At 41.5% G+C, this 17,514-nt stretch overlaps 2 protein-coding genes across 5 annotated transcripts in view; one reads left to right on the plus strand and one right to left on the minus strand.

Annotated features, from left to right (window-relative positions):
- Window positions 1–15,937, minus strand: part of LOC144474435 (uncharacterized) — a 67,829-nt gene extending 51,892 nt beyond the window's left edge. Inside the window, exon 1 of one of the 4 annotated variants that reach the window (XM_078189262.1) lies at window positions 15,787–15,937. In XM_078189262.1, the coding sequence (XP_078045388.1) occupies window positions 15,787–15,861 (75 nt within the window). In that variant the 5' untranslated portion in view covers window positions 15,862–15,937. Of the gene's footprint in view, window positions 1–4,854; window positions 4,966–5,167; window positions 5,884–15,786 lie in introns of those variants that run through there. The other 3 variants (XM_078189261.1, XM_078189265.1, XM_078189269.1) reach the window with 3 other exon arrangements.
- Window positions 1–17,514, plus strand: part of LOC144474441 (CIMIP2 protein CG18335) — a 39,374-nt gene that overhangs the window by 20,317 nt on the left and 1,543 nt on the right. The window contains exon 2 of the mRNA XM_078189285.1: window positions 17,304–17,442. Coding sequence (XP_078045411.1) covers window positions 17,304–17,442 — 139 coding nt within the window. The remainder of the gene's footprint in view (window positions 1–17,303; window positions 17,443–17,514) is intronic.

Consider the following 17,514-nt stretch of genomic DNA (forward strand, 5'->3'; position numbering starts at 1 on the left):
GAAATTTTTAATTCAATCGACGATTAAAACACACCGTCGCGCCGCAGACGCTACGAGGGATTCCGCGAGAGGCATCATCGTGGACGGGGAATAGCCCCCCCCCCCCCTCTCACGAAGCCAGTTCAATTTCAAGATGAGGAGAGGATCATTCTTTGGCTTTTTCCCTCTCTTTCTCTTTTTTTATAGTCTCGCGTTTTTTAGAACGTGACCCCGTAATCTCTGCCATCGCCGATTCTTTACCTGGTTATTATTAGCAAGCGGCTGGCGATCGAGCACGGGGCACGCCATTAGACGGAAACTTCGCTAAATTGTAGAAGAAGAGCAAAGTGATTTTATGGAATCGCCGGGATCGATAAACAAACTGAATTTTATCGATTCCCCGTATAGCGTGCCGTCGGACTATGGCATCGATCATCGACCAATCGCTATTTTACTTTTTGTCAGTCAGGATTTTATTGTGGAATAGACGAAATTAAGAAGAATGAATATCTGAACTACAATATAACTACAATATAACACAGAATAGAAATATGTACATATGTACTAATAATACGGGCAAGATCAAACCACGTGTTGCGCGTACGGCTGCTGGCTCAAGAAAAAGGAAGAGTCGCATTTACGGAACAAAAGACTTGCTACAACTCATCAACGCACGCGCATTCTAATTATACAACGGCATGGGCCAGTGCTGCCAAAAAATAACTAGATGGAACTGATTACACTAGAAATTAACCTATTTCTAACACAGACAAATGTCCGTGAATGAAACTCTTGAATCGTTAAGGTTTACATCAACTGCACCGTGATCCTTGCAATTTTATGCGGACTCGATGCACCGTCATTACTTTCACGGAGAATTTTAATTCATCTCGCGCCTCTGTTCTCGACTTCCATATACGTTCACAGTTCGACGCGGAGCAGCAAATTTGATGCTGCCACGCGAGTCGAAGAACAACACTGAGCAAAGCGGTCTGTTTGCTCGCGAGATGATGAACGGCGGAGGAAACTGTACGCGAACACGATCGCCCCTCGACGCACAATGCGGCGAGAACAAAGGCTCGCGGGACAAAAACGCGAAGTCCAAATATTTTCGTACGATGTGGTCAAATCTTGTCCAATTACTATATGCTTATCTATACCGTATATGTTATACAACAAGAGAATAGCAATTACTTTTTGGGTTAAGCTCGATTAGTTTCAACTTCAAATTAACACTTTCCCGGCCGGTGATTCGGCCGCGAACATTTCTATATTTTTACGGCATTAAACAAAATTGATTTTATTCATCGCGAAAGGTATAATATTTGGAAAACTATTTGTTTACCATGGCAACGATAGCTGTGTAATTAAAAGCTGATTTATAGACTACCGGCCAGTAAAGCTAGACGAGCCATGCAGCGCACCGTAGAAAAACGGTGGCCATGTTTGCCCATGGACGAAGAAAGTCGTGATCCTGAGTAACCGTGCGACGAAACCACAAGGAAATTGTTAACAAGCCTGCGCGACGTAACGCAAGATGCCCGTTCTTTCTCCCACGTTTCTGGTCAATAGAGGGATCCGAATTATTATGTTCCGCAGTTCCAGCTACAATATCCGCGAATTTGCATAACACGTCCTCGTTACGGGGACGCCCCGACGTCTCGCGGTGAAGAAACGGCGACGTAGTTGCGACGGCGAGAATGAAAGGAGGATTCGCCGTGAGTCTCGTGAGAAAATCCGGAATTTTTCGAAAATCTGGTAAACCGTCCGTTCAACCCGGCATTGTATCGTGTTTCTTTGTAACGAGCTAGAATGGAGAGGACCGCGACAAAGAGATGGCCGTTTTATTCGCAGGCTGCCACGGTGTCGCTCGCAAAGGGAGAGAACGCTAATGAGAGCACTAATTGTCGCAATCAAATCGTCGGAATATTAGTGCGAAGGAAATTGGTTCAATTGTGGCTAGCATTAGTGATGTAACGTACCGGCATCGCTGCAATGATCTCGAAGTGCAATGTATGCAATTAATGGTATATGCGCGACTTTCGAAGGCAGCTTCCTATGCGGAATGATAACGCCGTTAATTAAAGGTACGATTACAGTTCGCGATCGAGTGATAAAACTCCGACAGATTTATACACTTATTTTTCGGTGTATTATATTTTATTTCACCATTCTTTGGGTCATTCTATTAAATATGCGACAGAAGACATGGAGTAAGAAACAGTAGACGCAAGGGGTAACAATGCTAGTAGATTATTGCTAACCGTATAAAGAATATTAAAAATGAAAATCACCCCTTCCCCGTTGCAGTCTAGTAATAAACACTCGAATGTTAAAGGATTGTTACGTGTTAGAAAACATTGACGGATAAGATATTTACATTTTACAAATTTCTACTATACTAATGCAAGTGTGCACGGCGAAAATATTATGTAAATTAACGTTTTATAGAAATCAATGTAATTCTATAAAGATTAGCGATCGAAATGATGAACCTTCCGATGACCTTGATACTACTCTTAATTTCAGCCTCTTGTTTACACGTATAAACAACTTCGAGCATAAGAGATTAATTGCTTCAGGTCTCTCTCATTTGATCCCACGTTATCGTTCATTTCGCAGCGGAGATAGCGGTTTAAGAAGAGCCGAACGATGATTTTCAATCGTAAAACGACTGATTTTCGTAAGCGGATGTCTTGGATCTCTTATTGTTAAGGAGGTTCGCGGCCGGCAATTAAGCAACACTCTGTCCCGCCGGTTACTTTTAATTGTTCTTAACGAGGCTAAACGCGCTCGTGGTCCACGTCACGGCGCATAACAATGAATAACGGTCGCGGTGAACGAGCCCGTTTACTTTGTTCCCTATTGTCGCTGTCGTTGACAATGGCCCGTCCGCGCAAGGGCTCGAAATGTGTATCATTGACGTGCGAACCACGCGTTTTAAACAGTTCCACACGGACCCGAGGAAATCATGCCGCAAACAATTATTTGAAAAATTTATATCTCCCAGAGTGCAGCATTTCCGCGGCGCGCAGTCTTTCTTGCGAGGAGCATGCGAAACTGTAACAACGCGAGACGCCACAGTATCCTCAAATTGCACCGTATTTTTAATCACGCCTGTGCGTCTCCGTAACACGAGGAAGCTATAATCGGTGTAATTACCGCCTGAACAGAACCCGCTGGTAAGTGCAGGCCAGAGGTAGATACTAATGATACATTCGATGCGTTGTGCTCTTCCTGAAACTAGTGTGAGCGATTATTGTTTCTACTAACACTTTGGACAATGACGTTAATTACACAGCACTAATTCAGCAAATATCCCTATCTTCCAGGTAATGAAAAGTGACTAATTACTAGACCGCGGATTATTTTTTAGAAAATAATAGAGATCAGAAGAACTTAAAACTGTCGTCGTATGATTTTCAAACTTACAAGATTCTTTAAAAAAGTATTAGCTTCTCATTGAGTTTCGATTTCTTAAAATTAATGTAAGAAATTTTTATTTTACAGAAAAATCCAGTCTATTAATTTGTATATTCGCATTGTGCGTATACGATGCTTTTTGAATATGTTGCTAATGTTTATAGACTTGTCGGAATTTGACAACAGACCTTTTGCTTTATGTTTCAAAGATACAAATTTTCTCCGCGGTTCCTTATGTAAAATAAACATTATTTGACTCTACTAAGTTGCTAAGAATATAAAAGACTTCTTAATTCTACTGTGTTGAATTTCTACACGGTTTTCCTTCGAAAACGCGAAGTCTGCTGAATTTTATTATGCAGTTGGAACAAATATTTTCAAGTATTTTGTTGGCAGTGTATAATGTTATAAATATCGTTCGCGTGTAGTGCGGTGAAAGTGCGGTATCTTGCCGCGACAATTTCAGCAATTATAAGTTCGAGATATCTGGTAAGCAAGTTTTTAACACTTCAAGGATTACATGTTTAAAGGAAACGAGTTTTCACCGGTCTGAATCGCCCAATAATAACTCCTGTATCGTTAACATTTCAGTTTCGTGGAATTACCTGTCTATTTATCATTGTCCGTCGTTACTTTCTACTTAAATAATTCCATTGAAACATGAAATATCACCAGTTTACAAAATAGAATGGATTTGAACAATCCGTGGATCTGTATCATGGAAAACTAATAAATTTATACGTAATTGTTGAACGCTTTAATTTTTAGACCCTATGTAAATGAGCAAACGCCACGTTTAAATTGTGGCCTTCGCGTAAATTTTTATCTACCATGATTGCTACACGATTTGCGACACGAATACAATGAAAGTACCGATAATACGATCCATTCGCATAAGTAGAATATAATATAAAGTCATAAGAATAATATCAAAAATAGGTATTTTTTCTGCTGTACTTCTTTGGTCTAAACGAGTCCCGAAATGGCTAATATTAAGGGCGACGCGAATCCATCATTTAAACGGAACAACGTATCGCTATCTCCACGAAAAAACGCAAGAAAGGGAACGAAATCTGCCGGAATTGCTTCTCGTGTCTCGCACGCGTCTCGACAGCTTGTTAACCGGTTTCAATCGCGTTCCATTTAATCCTCGAACTAAAAGTTACTGGAATAAACGCACCCGTAACGGAAACTGACACTTAACCTCAATTATTCAATCTTGAAACTCGAAAAGTTTGCCAGCCGCATACCGGAAAACTATTTTTACTTTCCCAGCCATCTATCAGTTGCATGCATCGAATTAAACTTTCCGTAAAATTGCATAATTACTGCATACCCTGTACGCGATTTGAATATGTACTAATTCTGTTTCAAACACGTCTGTTTAATACAATCGAAACGATTCTCCGTTACAAGAAGAGAAATAAAAATAAAAAGAACAGAATACGATACCGTTTAGCGTGTCGCCGGCGCCGTTCATTATTCCGCGTCAGATTACGTTTCGTAAAACGTCCGGGCGAATCTATCAGATGACAATCTACGGGACCGTGTCTATTAGATGCGCGACACACTCGGTTCGAAATAGAGCGACGACAGTTCGAGTTCTACGGTTCGTTTTCCGTAGGAAGTTCGTTCGGCGTGATCGACGATCCCGAAAACGTGGAAGTTGCATTGAACAAACGAGACGAGCAGACTGTCAACGCGGGAGCCGCGTGAAGTTTGCCGCGGCGCACGCGTCGCCAAGAATTCGAAAAAGTTTGCTCACCGTCAGCTCGGCGTTCCTTCCGGCGTCATTGGAGTGTCGCCGATGGAAACCCGTCACGCTCGAAAGTATCGTCGACACGATCATGCGGGTACGGTGTTTCACTGGTCACGTTTGCGTCGAATGTCAGAACGTTGGGAAACCATACACATCGCACGAACAACAGACCGGAGAATGCCTCACTGCGCCACGTTCTTTGATTTCTCCGTTTCAAGAAGGATCGCAGTTCGCCGCGCGGTATTATTCAAGTGACAACACGGTTCACCTTTCGAAGGACGGTTGCTCGGTACTGCACACTTCCGCTACGAAACACACCTGACCGCTGGTCGAACGATACTGAGCCGGTGGTATACACTCGCGCGATCTCCCACTAGAATTCCCTTTCCCCTTCACGCTACCCTCGCCAGCCAATCGCCGCGGCGAACCAACAACCCCCTGCGCTCTTCCGCGAAAAATTAGGTTATTTTGAATTTCGATCGGGAATTTTGAATTTTATTCTCACTCGAGCTGTTCGTTTGATTAGTTGGTTATGTATGCGAAATGAAACTTGGGGAAAAGTGATGGAACTGTGTCCGTTACTTTTTCAACTTTTCTTTGAAATATAAACAGAATTATATTCTGCGTGATATATTAACACGTTAAAGGCGGGAGTCGTAGTACTACGATTTATCTCGACTGTAGCTTAAAGGCGGGAGTCGTATTAGTACCGTTTGCAACCTCATTGCGCAATCTATGCGCAATCGATGCGCACTACATTCGTATTAAGTATGTTTTGTCGTTTGAAGCGTTACCTAGCATACTTTCGTCAAGATCCCCCGCCTTTAATGTGTTAATTTTTAATGGTATGGTAATCAATTGTTTAGTGTATACGTATTATAGGAAATCGTTTAATGCACAAGTATTGTAATAAGCTCATTGATATATATGCATTAAAATAAATTGTCTAATATAAGAGTAATTAATTGTCAGCTACGCAAGTGCAATGATAAATTGTCTAATTAATTAAAATATATTTTACTGGATTAGTGAGAAAATAATATTCGCATTAGTAGTGCATAAATTAGATTGAATACTATTTATGTCGCGTTGACGAATAAAAATAAAAATTATTGGAGGAGATATTTTTAAAATACGGTACCCGTTTACCTTCGTGGAAACGTATTTGCGGGATATACGACCCAGTCGACTCAGGTAAATGTTTTTAGCAGTTGAAAAGAAAGATAGGTTTGAAGAGGATTAAGTTTCACTTCGCTTGCCGACCAGGTGGAGGACACCACGTATGTTTACCGATGGCACACAATATTCCGCGTGGGGATACAAGTGAACTACTTTCCGCGGTGTCTATGATCTTGTACTTTAATGATACACTTGTTACACACGCTATCGCGAGCACACTAGTGCCGGGGGTGTACTGATTACGGCACGGACATGACTATAAAACTTCCGCGATAGGCTGTTATGAGTCATGCTCGCAGTGCAGAAGGAAGCCCCTGACACACAATATAAATGTTAATACTGCTCATTTGTTAGAACCCGCAGAATATTGCGGATTGTGGCCGCCGGCCCGCCACGGAAAGCCACTATTTACAGTGACTCCCAAAAGTATTCGGACGCTGGTGTAACCTTGATTTCTACGCCAAACCCTTTATCGTGTATTAAAATAGAGTATATAAATGTTAAAATGCATACTATAACCTTGACATAAAATCGAGCGAAACAGAGATACAAAATTAGTGACAACAAACTTTAATAAGCTTATTTTTGTAACTTTCGAAAGCATTCGAATACCTATTCGATGCTTTTTATATTTTTTATATATACTCTACAGTTTTAATATATTCTACTTTAAGGTATCGTATACGATTTTTTCCTTTTAATGTATATTTATTTAGATACACGGCGCAGATGTCAGAGTTAGTAACGGAATACTTTTGCGAGCCACTGTATGTCCCCGCAACGTGCACAGACAAGATTCCACGGTGGTTTTATTTATTTCGTACAAACAAAACACCGGGAGCTCGTCGAAAAAAACATGGCAGTACGACGTTGCGTCGCTTGTTGCGTAATCGCGCATCTTCCAGAAGGTCAAGCAACATCTTCTTCATTAATCGATGGCCGGTTACACCCTTTGAGGGGCGGTCGCGCGTGTGCCCGACCCTATAACTGGGAATAATGCCGGGGAGAAAAAAAAAAGGAATGGCCGACACGCGCGCACCTGTTTCTCCACGGAATCGATCAAGAAACGTATTTCTACCATAGCGCGCGTTATTGTAGTCCCCGACTCTTCGGCGGCCGACTTGAAAATTGTTGTTTTGACCGAGCCCGATCGATGGGAGGGAACGACGTTCGCCGCGGCGTTCTTCGCTGCGAAAAACACGGTCGGGCGAGAGCGGTGTTTCCGTTTTAATTTAAATTTACCCAAGGCGACCTTCGACACCCGAAGCCACGGCGAAACGCGAGATTTATTTCCCCGGAGATCACGAGCCTCGCGACGGGAACAGTCGAATAAGCTGGAACGATCCCGATGCAAATAAATTTCATGTTTCTGATTACCTGCCCGTGTCAAAGGTCGTTTCGTCGTAACATTTCTGCGCGCAGATTTTGTACGACATCGCTGAGGCAACATAGAAAACGGTGTGCGAGGACATGCGCGACTACGTCGGCGTCCTTGGTAACGTTGAAAAATGTTGGTCGGAACGAAAATATTTGAGTGACAATTTTCCTTTCCAATTGATCAGATCTATCTCTTGCTTAGAAATATTAGCGTTAAGTTCTTTCACTTATTTTTCCTATTTTGTTTTCTCAAAAGTAAACGGTTTGCCTATTTCTGGGACTGCTTCTTCTAACAGCTGTAACTTCTGTTATAATAAAATTGTGAATAATCTTACGTAAAAATTGTCCTTATTAACTGCAACATGGGGCGACTACATAGACGGTTGTTTTTTTAATAATTCCAATGATCGGTACAAGAATATTTTAAAATTGTCTTATTATAAAAGCGTAAATCTGCATTCTAGGAATAATTTGAAAAAGCCGACTATTCGCAATTCACGAAATCCTTGAACACGATAGTGGTTAAAGGATTAATTGCAAAAGCAAATTGGCTGTATTCTACATCTCGACTCGGAACAAGCACTGTCTGGCGGCCGGGCGAAAAAGATCGCGAAATTTTCCGGCGGAATGTACCCGCGGCTCGCCGTAAATCATCGTTTCAACTTCAGCGTGTAGCTTCGCTGTTGAATCGCCGGGACACGATAGCGCGTCGCGAACCAACGTTCTGGGTTTTCTGAGACGCGGGCCGCTTATATGGCCTGGTACAACATGATGTAGTATGACTTCCTGACCCAGTAGCCCCGCGTCTCCGGGAGGTCTATGGAAGATCGCCACCAGGATAGAATAAATCAAGCTAGCGTATTAAGTTGGTGGACTCGAACTGTTTCTTTGCCAGCTACTTTATTGAACGTAAATATAAATGCCGTCCGAATAATAACGACCCGGGCTTTTCAGAGACCGTGAGCCACGTTTCTGGGCGAAGTCGAAACTTATTGTTTGCCGGAGACACGATGGCGCGCTCGGTGCATAATGAGTGCTTCGATTGTTTGCTCTGATAGATGGTTCCAGCGTTTGTTGGTACATGCAAGCGGCTCCCCCATTAACCCTTTGCGGTCGCGTGTCTCATCTCTGCTACCAAAGCTGTTTATTCATTTCCTTATTTTTCTTATCTTTATGTAAAATTACGAAGTGTTACTACTGTTAGGTATATTTGAACTTTAGAAGAGAATTAATCAATTTTGTGTGACCAGCGTGATACCTGTGTATAAACTTTACACAACTGCGAAGTGTTAATATTATATAATGTAATTATAATATATTGACGTGACATAATACAATACAATATAATATATTAAAATATTAATATCATAATATAATATAACATTTCAAAAATTATATCTTGCAGCTGGACAGAACGACCTAAATGTTTAATTTAAATACAAGAAAATCGAATGTCGTCGTCAAAAAATACATCGACATTCAGTATCCATCTTCGAGTTCCACTTTCGTTTTAGCTTTCTATTATATTATATTTAATATGTTGTAAGCAACGGGTTGCATAACGACGGGTTAATCGGTAACGAGACAAATAAAAGACGCGATCGTTTTTCGTAAAGAAATTATAGTTTCAACGAGCAAGTCCTACGCGTCACCGTGATACTTTCGTCCGCGTCTATTTTTAGCACGATTATGGATGATCCTAAGGGACCCCGGCCACATCCTGAGAAACACGGTCACGAGAAACTGCGGTTATCAAAAGAACTCGATAAAACCGCAAGCCGCACGATTGTCCTTGATAAATGTATTTCAGTGAAATACTTTCCATTTGTTGCTGCAGTTGAAAGGGAGAACCTCGGCTATTTCCGTGGGAAGCCGGTACGCCGAAGGGATAAGTTACAATTTCCGCGACGTTCGAACGCAATAAGGACTACTTTATTTCGAGCGTCCGTTCGGAACACGGACCGTGGAATATAGGTCGACCATTTTACAAACGGATATATCGTATGAAATATATTATTGCGTTATATCTAAACTGAAAAAGAATTGAGAAATGTCACGACCAGCGCAACAGCTACGTATAAATTGAATACGACCGTGAAGGGTTAACATATGGATAGCTTTTAAAGCGCAATAACTTTTTTTTACAACTGAACTAACTGAACTATGCACGAGTTATTTTTAGATACAAGGAAATAGATTGTGAGCGAAGTACAATAGCGAACAGTGACGAGGGAATAAAATTTTGTATCGACTAACAAGAAAGATATAATAAGTGTATAATAAATATAAAAATAAAAATATAAAAAAATAGATTTCACTTGAAATTTCGTGTCCGATATTATATACACAATCGACCAACTAGAATCCTTTCGCATCCGGCAGGAAAAAAGTAAACAGAGCTTCCCCGCGATTATAAACCGCAGGATTGCGGACTCCATACATTTATTTACAATCGACGCGATTTACCGCGACGAAAAGATTAAAAGAATTTAATGTGGTTTCGAACCTTGCAAAAAAACGATCGAAGAAAGAAATACCCTTTTCCCTGGCACCTGTCACGAGCAATCAACCCGGACGATTCTAGCAACATAAAAATAACGCGCCGACAGAAACCGAATGAAAATCTGACACGAATTTCACGGAGGTTCCTTAGAACGTTGAATGCGCAGTCGTCGCATATGGTACGCAGCGTGCACGCGTTGCACCTAGAAACAAATTGCCGTACGTGGTCGGATCGGGTCCCGCCGGGTTCACGCACCTCGGCTGCAATCGGGTCCCGAGCGCGGGCGCAGCGAGAACAACGCAGTGCGAAGGCACGGAGGAAGCCAGCCGCTTTGTGGGATTTTTACAATAATGAGCAGGTGTCATCGATAGCATTTCAATCGCGACGGCGACGGAATACCGAGCGGAACAGGTACATCATCCTCGGGAGGGTAGGGTTCTGCACCCTTTGTCCTTCGGAGCGCGTGCACGCGCATCGTTCGCATGAAACGCGCGGATGAGTCAGTGTCTGGTTGCGGTGCCACGGGTGTTGGCGGCTCGATAGGAGGGGGAGAGAGAGAGAGGGCGAGAGGAAGATAGAAAAAATAAAAGGGCCCGTATAGCTCAGCACGTCGCGTCACTCCCTTTCTTCGCGGCCGTCAGCGTCGATTTTCTAACGCGTGGCTCGCGCGATGATCGCCGATCGACGGTCATCGCCGATATTCCCGGCTCGTGCGACCGGAACAATGAGACGCGGCGAGTACGATGCGAGTCACGCCGATCATGCGGATACGACGCGGGGCCTCGCGCGAGCGCGGATGTCAGGCCCTGGAGGACGCACAAAGACGGAAAGAGAAGGCGGAAACATCGGGGACCGATAATAATGGAAAGAAAACGAGCAGGAGAAGGTAATAGAAAGAGAGAACTACGAGCAGGGGAGGCCGAAGGGAGGCCGAAGGGTGGCCGAGGGGCGCGCCGGAGGGCAGACGCATGATTTACGTATGTACACCGACGTTCCGGTGCATAATTTATCGATCGATCGATTGCGCATGAGCCGTTGCCCTGTACACACGATTATGCATGCGCGACTCCCGAAGAGCACACGGCCAACCGAGCAATCGATCACTGTCTACCTTCGCCCGATGACGTTAATGAGGACCATCGGTACTTAGCGATACTTTAGCCTCCTAGCCATACCAGCCGATCATATGCACCGTTTGTTTATGCACCGACCCGGCGATGCACTGCCTCTCGGTCGAACGGAAAAATCATTACATACTTCCGGCGCCGAGGATACGTGCCCGCGGAAGATTCCCCGATAATTTGTTCGGATTGTTCGGCTGCCGAGTTTCAATCAACGTTCGAGGTCACCTGATTACATTAAACAACGTCGGAGGAATTTTTTAATGTCGGACATATTAAGGCATCGGCAAATAAATAAATAAATATATACTGTATTTATTTATCGATGTCTTAAACCAGATGGTTTATGTAGCAAATACAACATTATGTACATATATTCAACATAAAAAAAATATATATATGTATATATATATATATACAGATAAATAAATAGATAGATAAATTATAGAAATTTACTCTATCTACATTTAATCGCACGACGTCAAAATTGAAAGAGTTACTGCTATTTACATAATCTACTAAAAAGATTATTTTCTATTAAGTAGAACATTTTCGAGAAGAAATAAAACGATTCTATCTTTAGATAAACAAAATAGGATCGGTTGGAAACGGTGAACGACATTTTCTACAACAAGAATAGCATTCTGATCTCGAGCATGATCGATATGGTGTTGACAGGACACTGTTACGCGTTGCTCGTCGAACTATGCATAGTGGCGACGTAACTAAACTGTTGGATAATAAGTCGATCGTAATTTTCGTTGTTTGTTTGTCGTTCGAAAGTGAGACGTACGCGGATGAACGACGCGTCGAAAACCATGGGAGGGATCCACGATCGATCACTGTCGCCCTGCGTGATCACATGGACGAGCATGATCGGCAGCGTGTGCTCGCCCTGCCGCCGGTAGCCGTTTGAACCGTTCACGGGGGAGAGCAATCTCTTTACAGAAAAGAATTACAACGCGGCGCGAAGTTTCACGCGGAAGGGTTTGTCGAACGACGGCTGTTCATTTAACAGTTAACCAACCACGGTTTTTATAAATAGATTTATACGCCGGGTAATCTTAGCCGCGATTTGCAACGCTTTTTTCTTTCATGTAAGCACGCACTTCCTTGTCTTTATTATAACCGGGAACTTTATGTAAATTTCGAATTTTTCAAGAACATTTTGTGAAAGTCATATCCGGAGGAATGTTTATACTTTTAGTTTATATTCTAAGTTTATGTTAGTATTGCCTTTTTGCCAATTTTTATTAGTCTATATGTAATATATATGATGTAAAATAATATTTATATATATATATATATGTATATGTAATTTCGAGATCCTCCGGTTAATTATAACGTAATCAATTGTTATTCGAATGTGGACGAAATAATTCTTCAAATTATGACACGAGGTTACGTTTAATTCCTGGCTTTAAAGTTGATCCTGAGACGAAGATGCGGGATGTAAATTAAATGCGTCAATTGTCCGCTAATCATCCAAGTAACACATCCTTTGCAGAATCGAAATAGACTACTTCTTTTGTTATAAATATATATATATTCGTTTATAGCTTCATACGCGCTGGTGTCCTTACGACTTAAGATTTAAAATAAAAACACATAATGTATGTATCGATCGACATTTTTTCACTCATACAAAGATAACGCGGATAGTTAAGTCTTCTGAAAAATCATTAAACATCGATCGAACTGTAAAACAAGAGCTTCGACAGTGTGCTCATAATTTACGATTAACCATAAAACAGAGGAATCGAATGTCGCGCAGAGGTGAACAACCAAAAAATCATTTCGCGCGCGGTCGTCAATTATTATTTCGTTCTTAACGACGCTTTAATTGCCGCGTTATGCGCCGGGGAAAGAGAAAATAGAATACGCTTGCATGGCCAATGCAATCAGACTGTGAAACTTCGTACGCTTACTATGATTTACGGCTGTTGACGAAGCCCGCCGATAAGAACAACGTTCTGGACTGTAAACAATTTTAATCCCCGCACGAAGGCGGCCCCGTAGTACGCGGGGTACGTATAGTAACCTTCCGGTGAGAATGATTCATTTTATAATTTCCCCACATAGTTATGCATGCACTCGATTGACTAATAAATCGCTTTCGGTTTTTCTTTCGTAAGCCCGGCTCGATTCGAGACGTTCCACGGTTATTAATCATTTGTTACTGTATCACTATTCCATCTACAATGCGATCGTTATGAAATTCATTTACATTATCGTTCGGTATAGATGCTTTTACACGTGATTCGGTTACTTTCGATTTAATTAAATTGATCGATTGAACGGTTTAATTAAATTGGAGCTAATTAATTAAAACAGGAATGAACCCCTTGACTTGCGATATATTTTCAAAGAACAAAATAACAAAGCAAAATATATCTATTTTTACGTAATATAAACCTGGACACCATCTCGTTCGTTAAGAAAAAATAATTCTTAACGCAATCTAATCATTCGCTACAACTATACAGACATAATTTTAGGCGGAAAATATAAGACAAGAGGATCTGTAAATATAATCATATTTTTTAACAGTTCGAAAAAATTTATATGAATTTAAACGTTTAAATATGTTTGAAATATATTACAGAATGCTTCTATCCTATTGCATTTACCGAGAAGAGCTGTAGGAGCTAACGTTATCGACGAAGACAAACATTACTGTCAGTTCTTAATAGACTCATCCTGCGCGCAAACAAACAGCTCGGTCCCTCTTATCCAGGTCACCCTTTTATACGATTATTATCACCGGGAGCGGTGACTTTTATCCGCAATTGGTCGAATAAATCTCGGACGGGCGGGTTTGTACCGCGCATATCTTGTGCCCATGGTTAAGTTATACGTCCACCCACAGCTTACAACGAGCAGCGCGATAATAAAGCTTCCGGTCTGGTCGCGCCGGCAGCAGCCGCGGGGACACAAAACAAAACGCGTCGGTAGGGAAGAGAAGAAAATTATTATTCCTTTACCGCCGCGGCGCGTGTACGTAGCCGCGTACACGGACCGGATGCAGTGCGTTTGATTTACCTCTTGTACACCTGGCCACCATCCCCTAACTGCACCCTCAAGATAAGATAACTTTCTGCGTTGGCAACACACGGGCACTCATCGATGGTGCGTTGACCTCCGACGACGTATCCGACGCTTTTTAATACGTCAAAATGGAACTTTACAACTTGTAAACAAATGCGAACGCCAGTTACGAGAGATAAAGCGAAACTTATACTCTTTCTCGCGGCTGGAAATTCAACGGACGCGTCGAGGCGAATCGGGTTTTTTAACGTTTCTTTCACAGAAACCGCGGACATATGTCCATGAAAAATTTCTTTATGAACTTCTCGAGAATGTTATTGTAAGTTGTGCGGAGTTTTGGGTAATTTTGTCGTTGATATGAAAAAGTAATGTTCTCAGGGCTCGGTGGTTGTTACGTAGAAAATATATTGATATTTTGTTTAAATCTGTTAGCTATATATGGCAGGCACGTTCATTGGAAATAGACTGCGGATTTATATATGCGACATAATAATTATTAAAGGAAGATCGTAAAGTTCAGAATATTCTTTTCAGAAGATTTATTTGAAGGTGGTATCGTTGAATATTGAAATCTTTTTCAATAAACAGCGTCGAAGTGATTCAGCCGACATTGCTGAACGAAGCCTGCATATAAAAATTGTTCTCACGCGAGGACACAAAGCATGAAATGTTGCATGGACTACAAAGAGCTAATTTTACGGTTTCTGATCTGTTGTTCCATTTCACTGTCGAAGAACGCGAGGAGCTCGTTAACCAGCCGCGCTGCTAAGTGTTACTGTTTATGGGTTTCACTTTTGCCAGGCTGCGTTGCCTTGCCGTGACACTGAAACTTACCGTAACTTACGTCTACGAGGGCGTATTTTCCATTGACTTAGTGGAAGGAAACGTCGCGGCTATACTGAATAAACTATTCCATGATTAAGTCTAATCGATAGATTAAATCGTACATAGTTCAAGAGGCGAGATATTGGTCGGTGCGACAGTAATTGGCGTATTTGAGAAGAGAATCTTCTCTGATACGATCAATCAGATTCATTCAATGAAAATATAATTCCTCACAATCAGTTAACTTCAAATATGTAGTATTTATCTCCGAGTAAATCAAAATACCTTATTAAATCGATGCTTCAAGGGTATTATACTGTATTTTATTCGAAACTAATATTTATTTTTAAAGTTTTATTTTACTTTATTTTACTGATATTATTTATTATATTTATTTTATTGTTTTACTTTACTGTATTATAATTTCATTTGGAAAAAAGCGCAATGATGTGTAAAACGGTGCACGTCGATATTAACCATACGCAAATTTAATAGAACATAACATTATATCCCACAATGAAGAATGTTATGCAGGAATGAAACGAAAACATGAGATAGCATTTTCCACTCACCTTGTCATTTTCTACGAAACTCGCGGGTTTGATGTCAACGTAGAATATAGAACTCATCTCCCGGTGAAACCACATGTCTCACTAAACTCAACAACGTCTCCGCAGACAGAACGGAATTCCAGTTGTCGCGCGTAGCTCCGCCGCTATCGTACTGCAAGTATTATCATGTCGAGATGAAAAAATGTCGCGGTATCATTATCGGAGATACGTTCGATTCGAAAGTCTACGGCTCGCGCATCACGTGCGGACAGTTTTGGTTCGTTACGAATATGTATCTCGCTCACCGGTGCCCGCGAACCTGCTCGTTTGCGAAACGGTAGAAAGCGACACACCGTCACCTTCTTCTCGTTTTCTACTAATTGTGTCCCTTGTTCGTCGCGCGATGATCCCGACGGTGACATTCGTAAGTTCTTTTCGCGGCGGTAGTCCCGTGAAAACTGGAAAGCGAAACGTTGATCGGACACCTCTTTCATTTGTATACGCAACGTGCTCTCCCTCTCCACATCGGCAACATCAATTCATTCCTCGCTTCTCGAGTACGATGGCCCTCCCGGCGGTCAATTAACAGCTCCCTTAATTCGTTATCCGTTCGTAGCCGCGGTGAAATAAAGCCGCATCGGGGCCGTCCGCAATTAATCCTGCCTGCAAGTGCAACCGCAATTAAAAGCAAAAGTACTGATTCTTAGTCACCGCGTAGCCCCCCTGTCGTAAGAACCCCTACAGTGAGAATGCGAATCTACGAAGAGCCATATTTTATTTCGCGGCATTCTTGCGCGGGGAGCTCATTGTCTTCTACAGTGATACCAATCGATTTATTATACGGATTTAGAATAATTATGGCTCGGCGTACAGTAAAAATGGCACGTTGGATAAATATTTTCAATATCAAAGTTTCGGACATGTTTTACATTAGAACCGAATAGACAATCTAAACTGTTATTTGATTAGTCATTTAAATATTTTTCACAAAATGATCTGTTTCTAATTTTTTAATTATGGAATTTTCATTTCCATATTCTAATTTTGAAATTTTGTTAAGTGATATGTGAGTTAATCGAACAATACACATATACGATCCATTCCGATGAAACTTCAATTGAATTAGTTTTCCATAGTGAACTTCAGGTGTTAAATCGCGGACATGTAGAAGACCGTTCGGGGACGTGACGATAAATTAACGTAGAAATGTTTAGTCCAATTTAAATAAATTCCAGTCAGCCTGAATTAATTATTCAGTTACACGAAAGCGTTGTTCCCAAAGTTGCCATAATGTCCGCCGGAGCAGATTTATTGTCTACCGCGGAGCCACATCTCATTCCTGGGTAAATCTGTTGCTTCTATTTACACATAAATTGCAAATGCAGTTACATTTGTCTTCGCGCTGGATTCTCGTCCAACTGAAAGAAAAAAATGTAATGTCTGTTTTCTAATCCCTCGAATATTTCAAACAAACTCAACGTCTACATAATTACATCTGTCTCTTACACATTGTTCATGAGCGAAATTAATTGTTTCAGATATGCTGGATATTGTCCTCAGTACCGCTATAGGTGCGGCGAAACTTACGGGAGTGTCACGCACAAATTGCTTCTTGATCCGACGGTTAATCATGCGGACACGCTGGTCTTATCGAACAGAGTGACCGACGATTACGAGGTAATTATCGAATATCTTTCGGATATCTCTACAGTCAAAGCTATACTTAATCTGTCCGTTAGACGCCAAAGA

Source organism: Augochlora pura, chromosome 8 (assembly GCF_028453695.1).
Source record: "Augochlora pura isolate Apur16 chromosome 8, APUR_v2.2.1, whole genome shotgun sequence".
Classification (NCBI taxonomy): Eukaryota; Metazoa; Arthropoda; class Insecta; order Hymenoptera; family Halictidae; genus Augochlora; species Augochlora pura.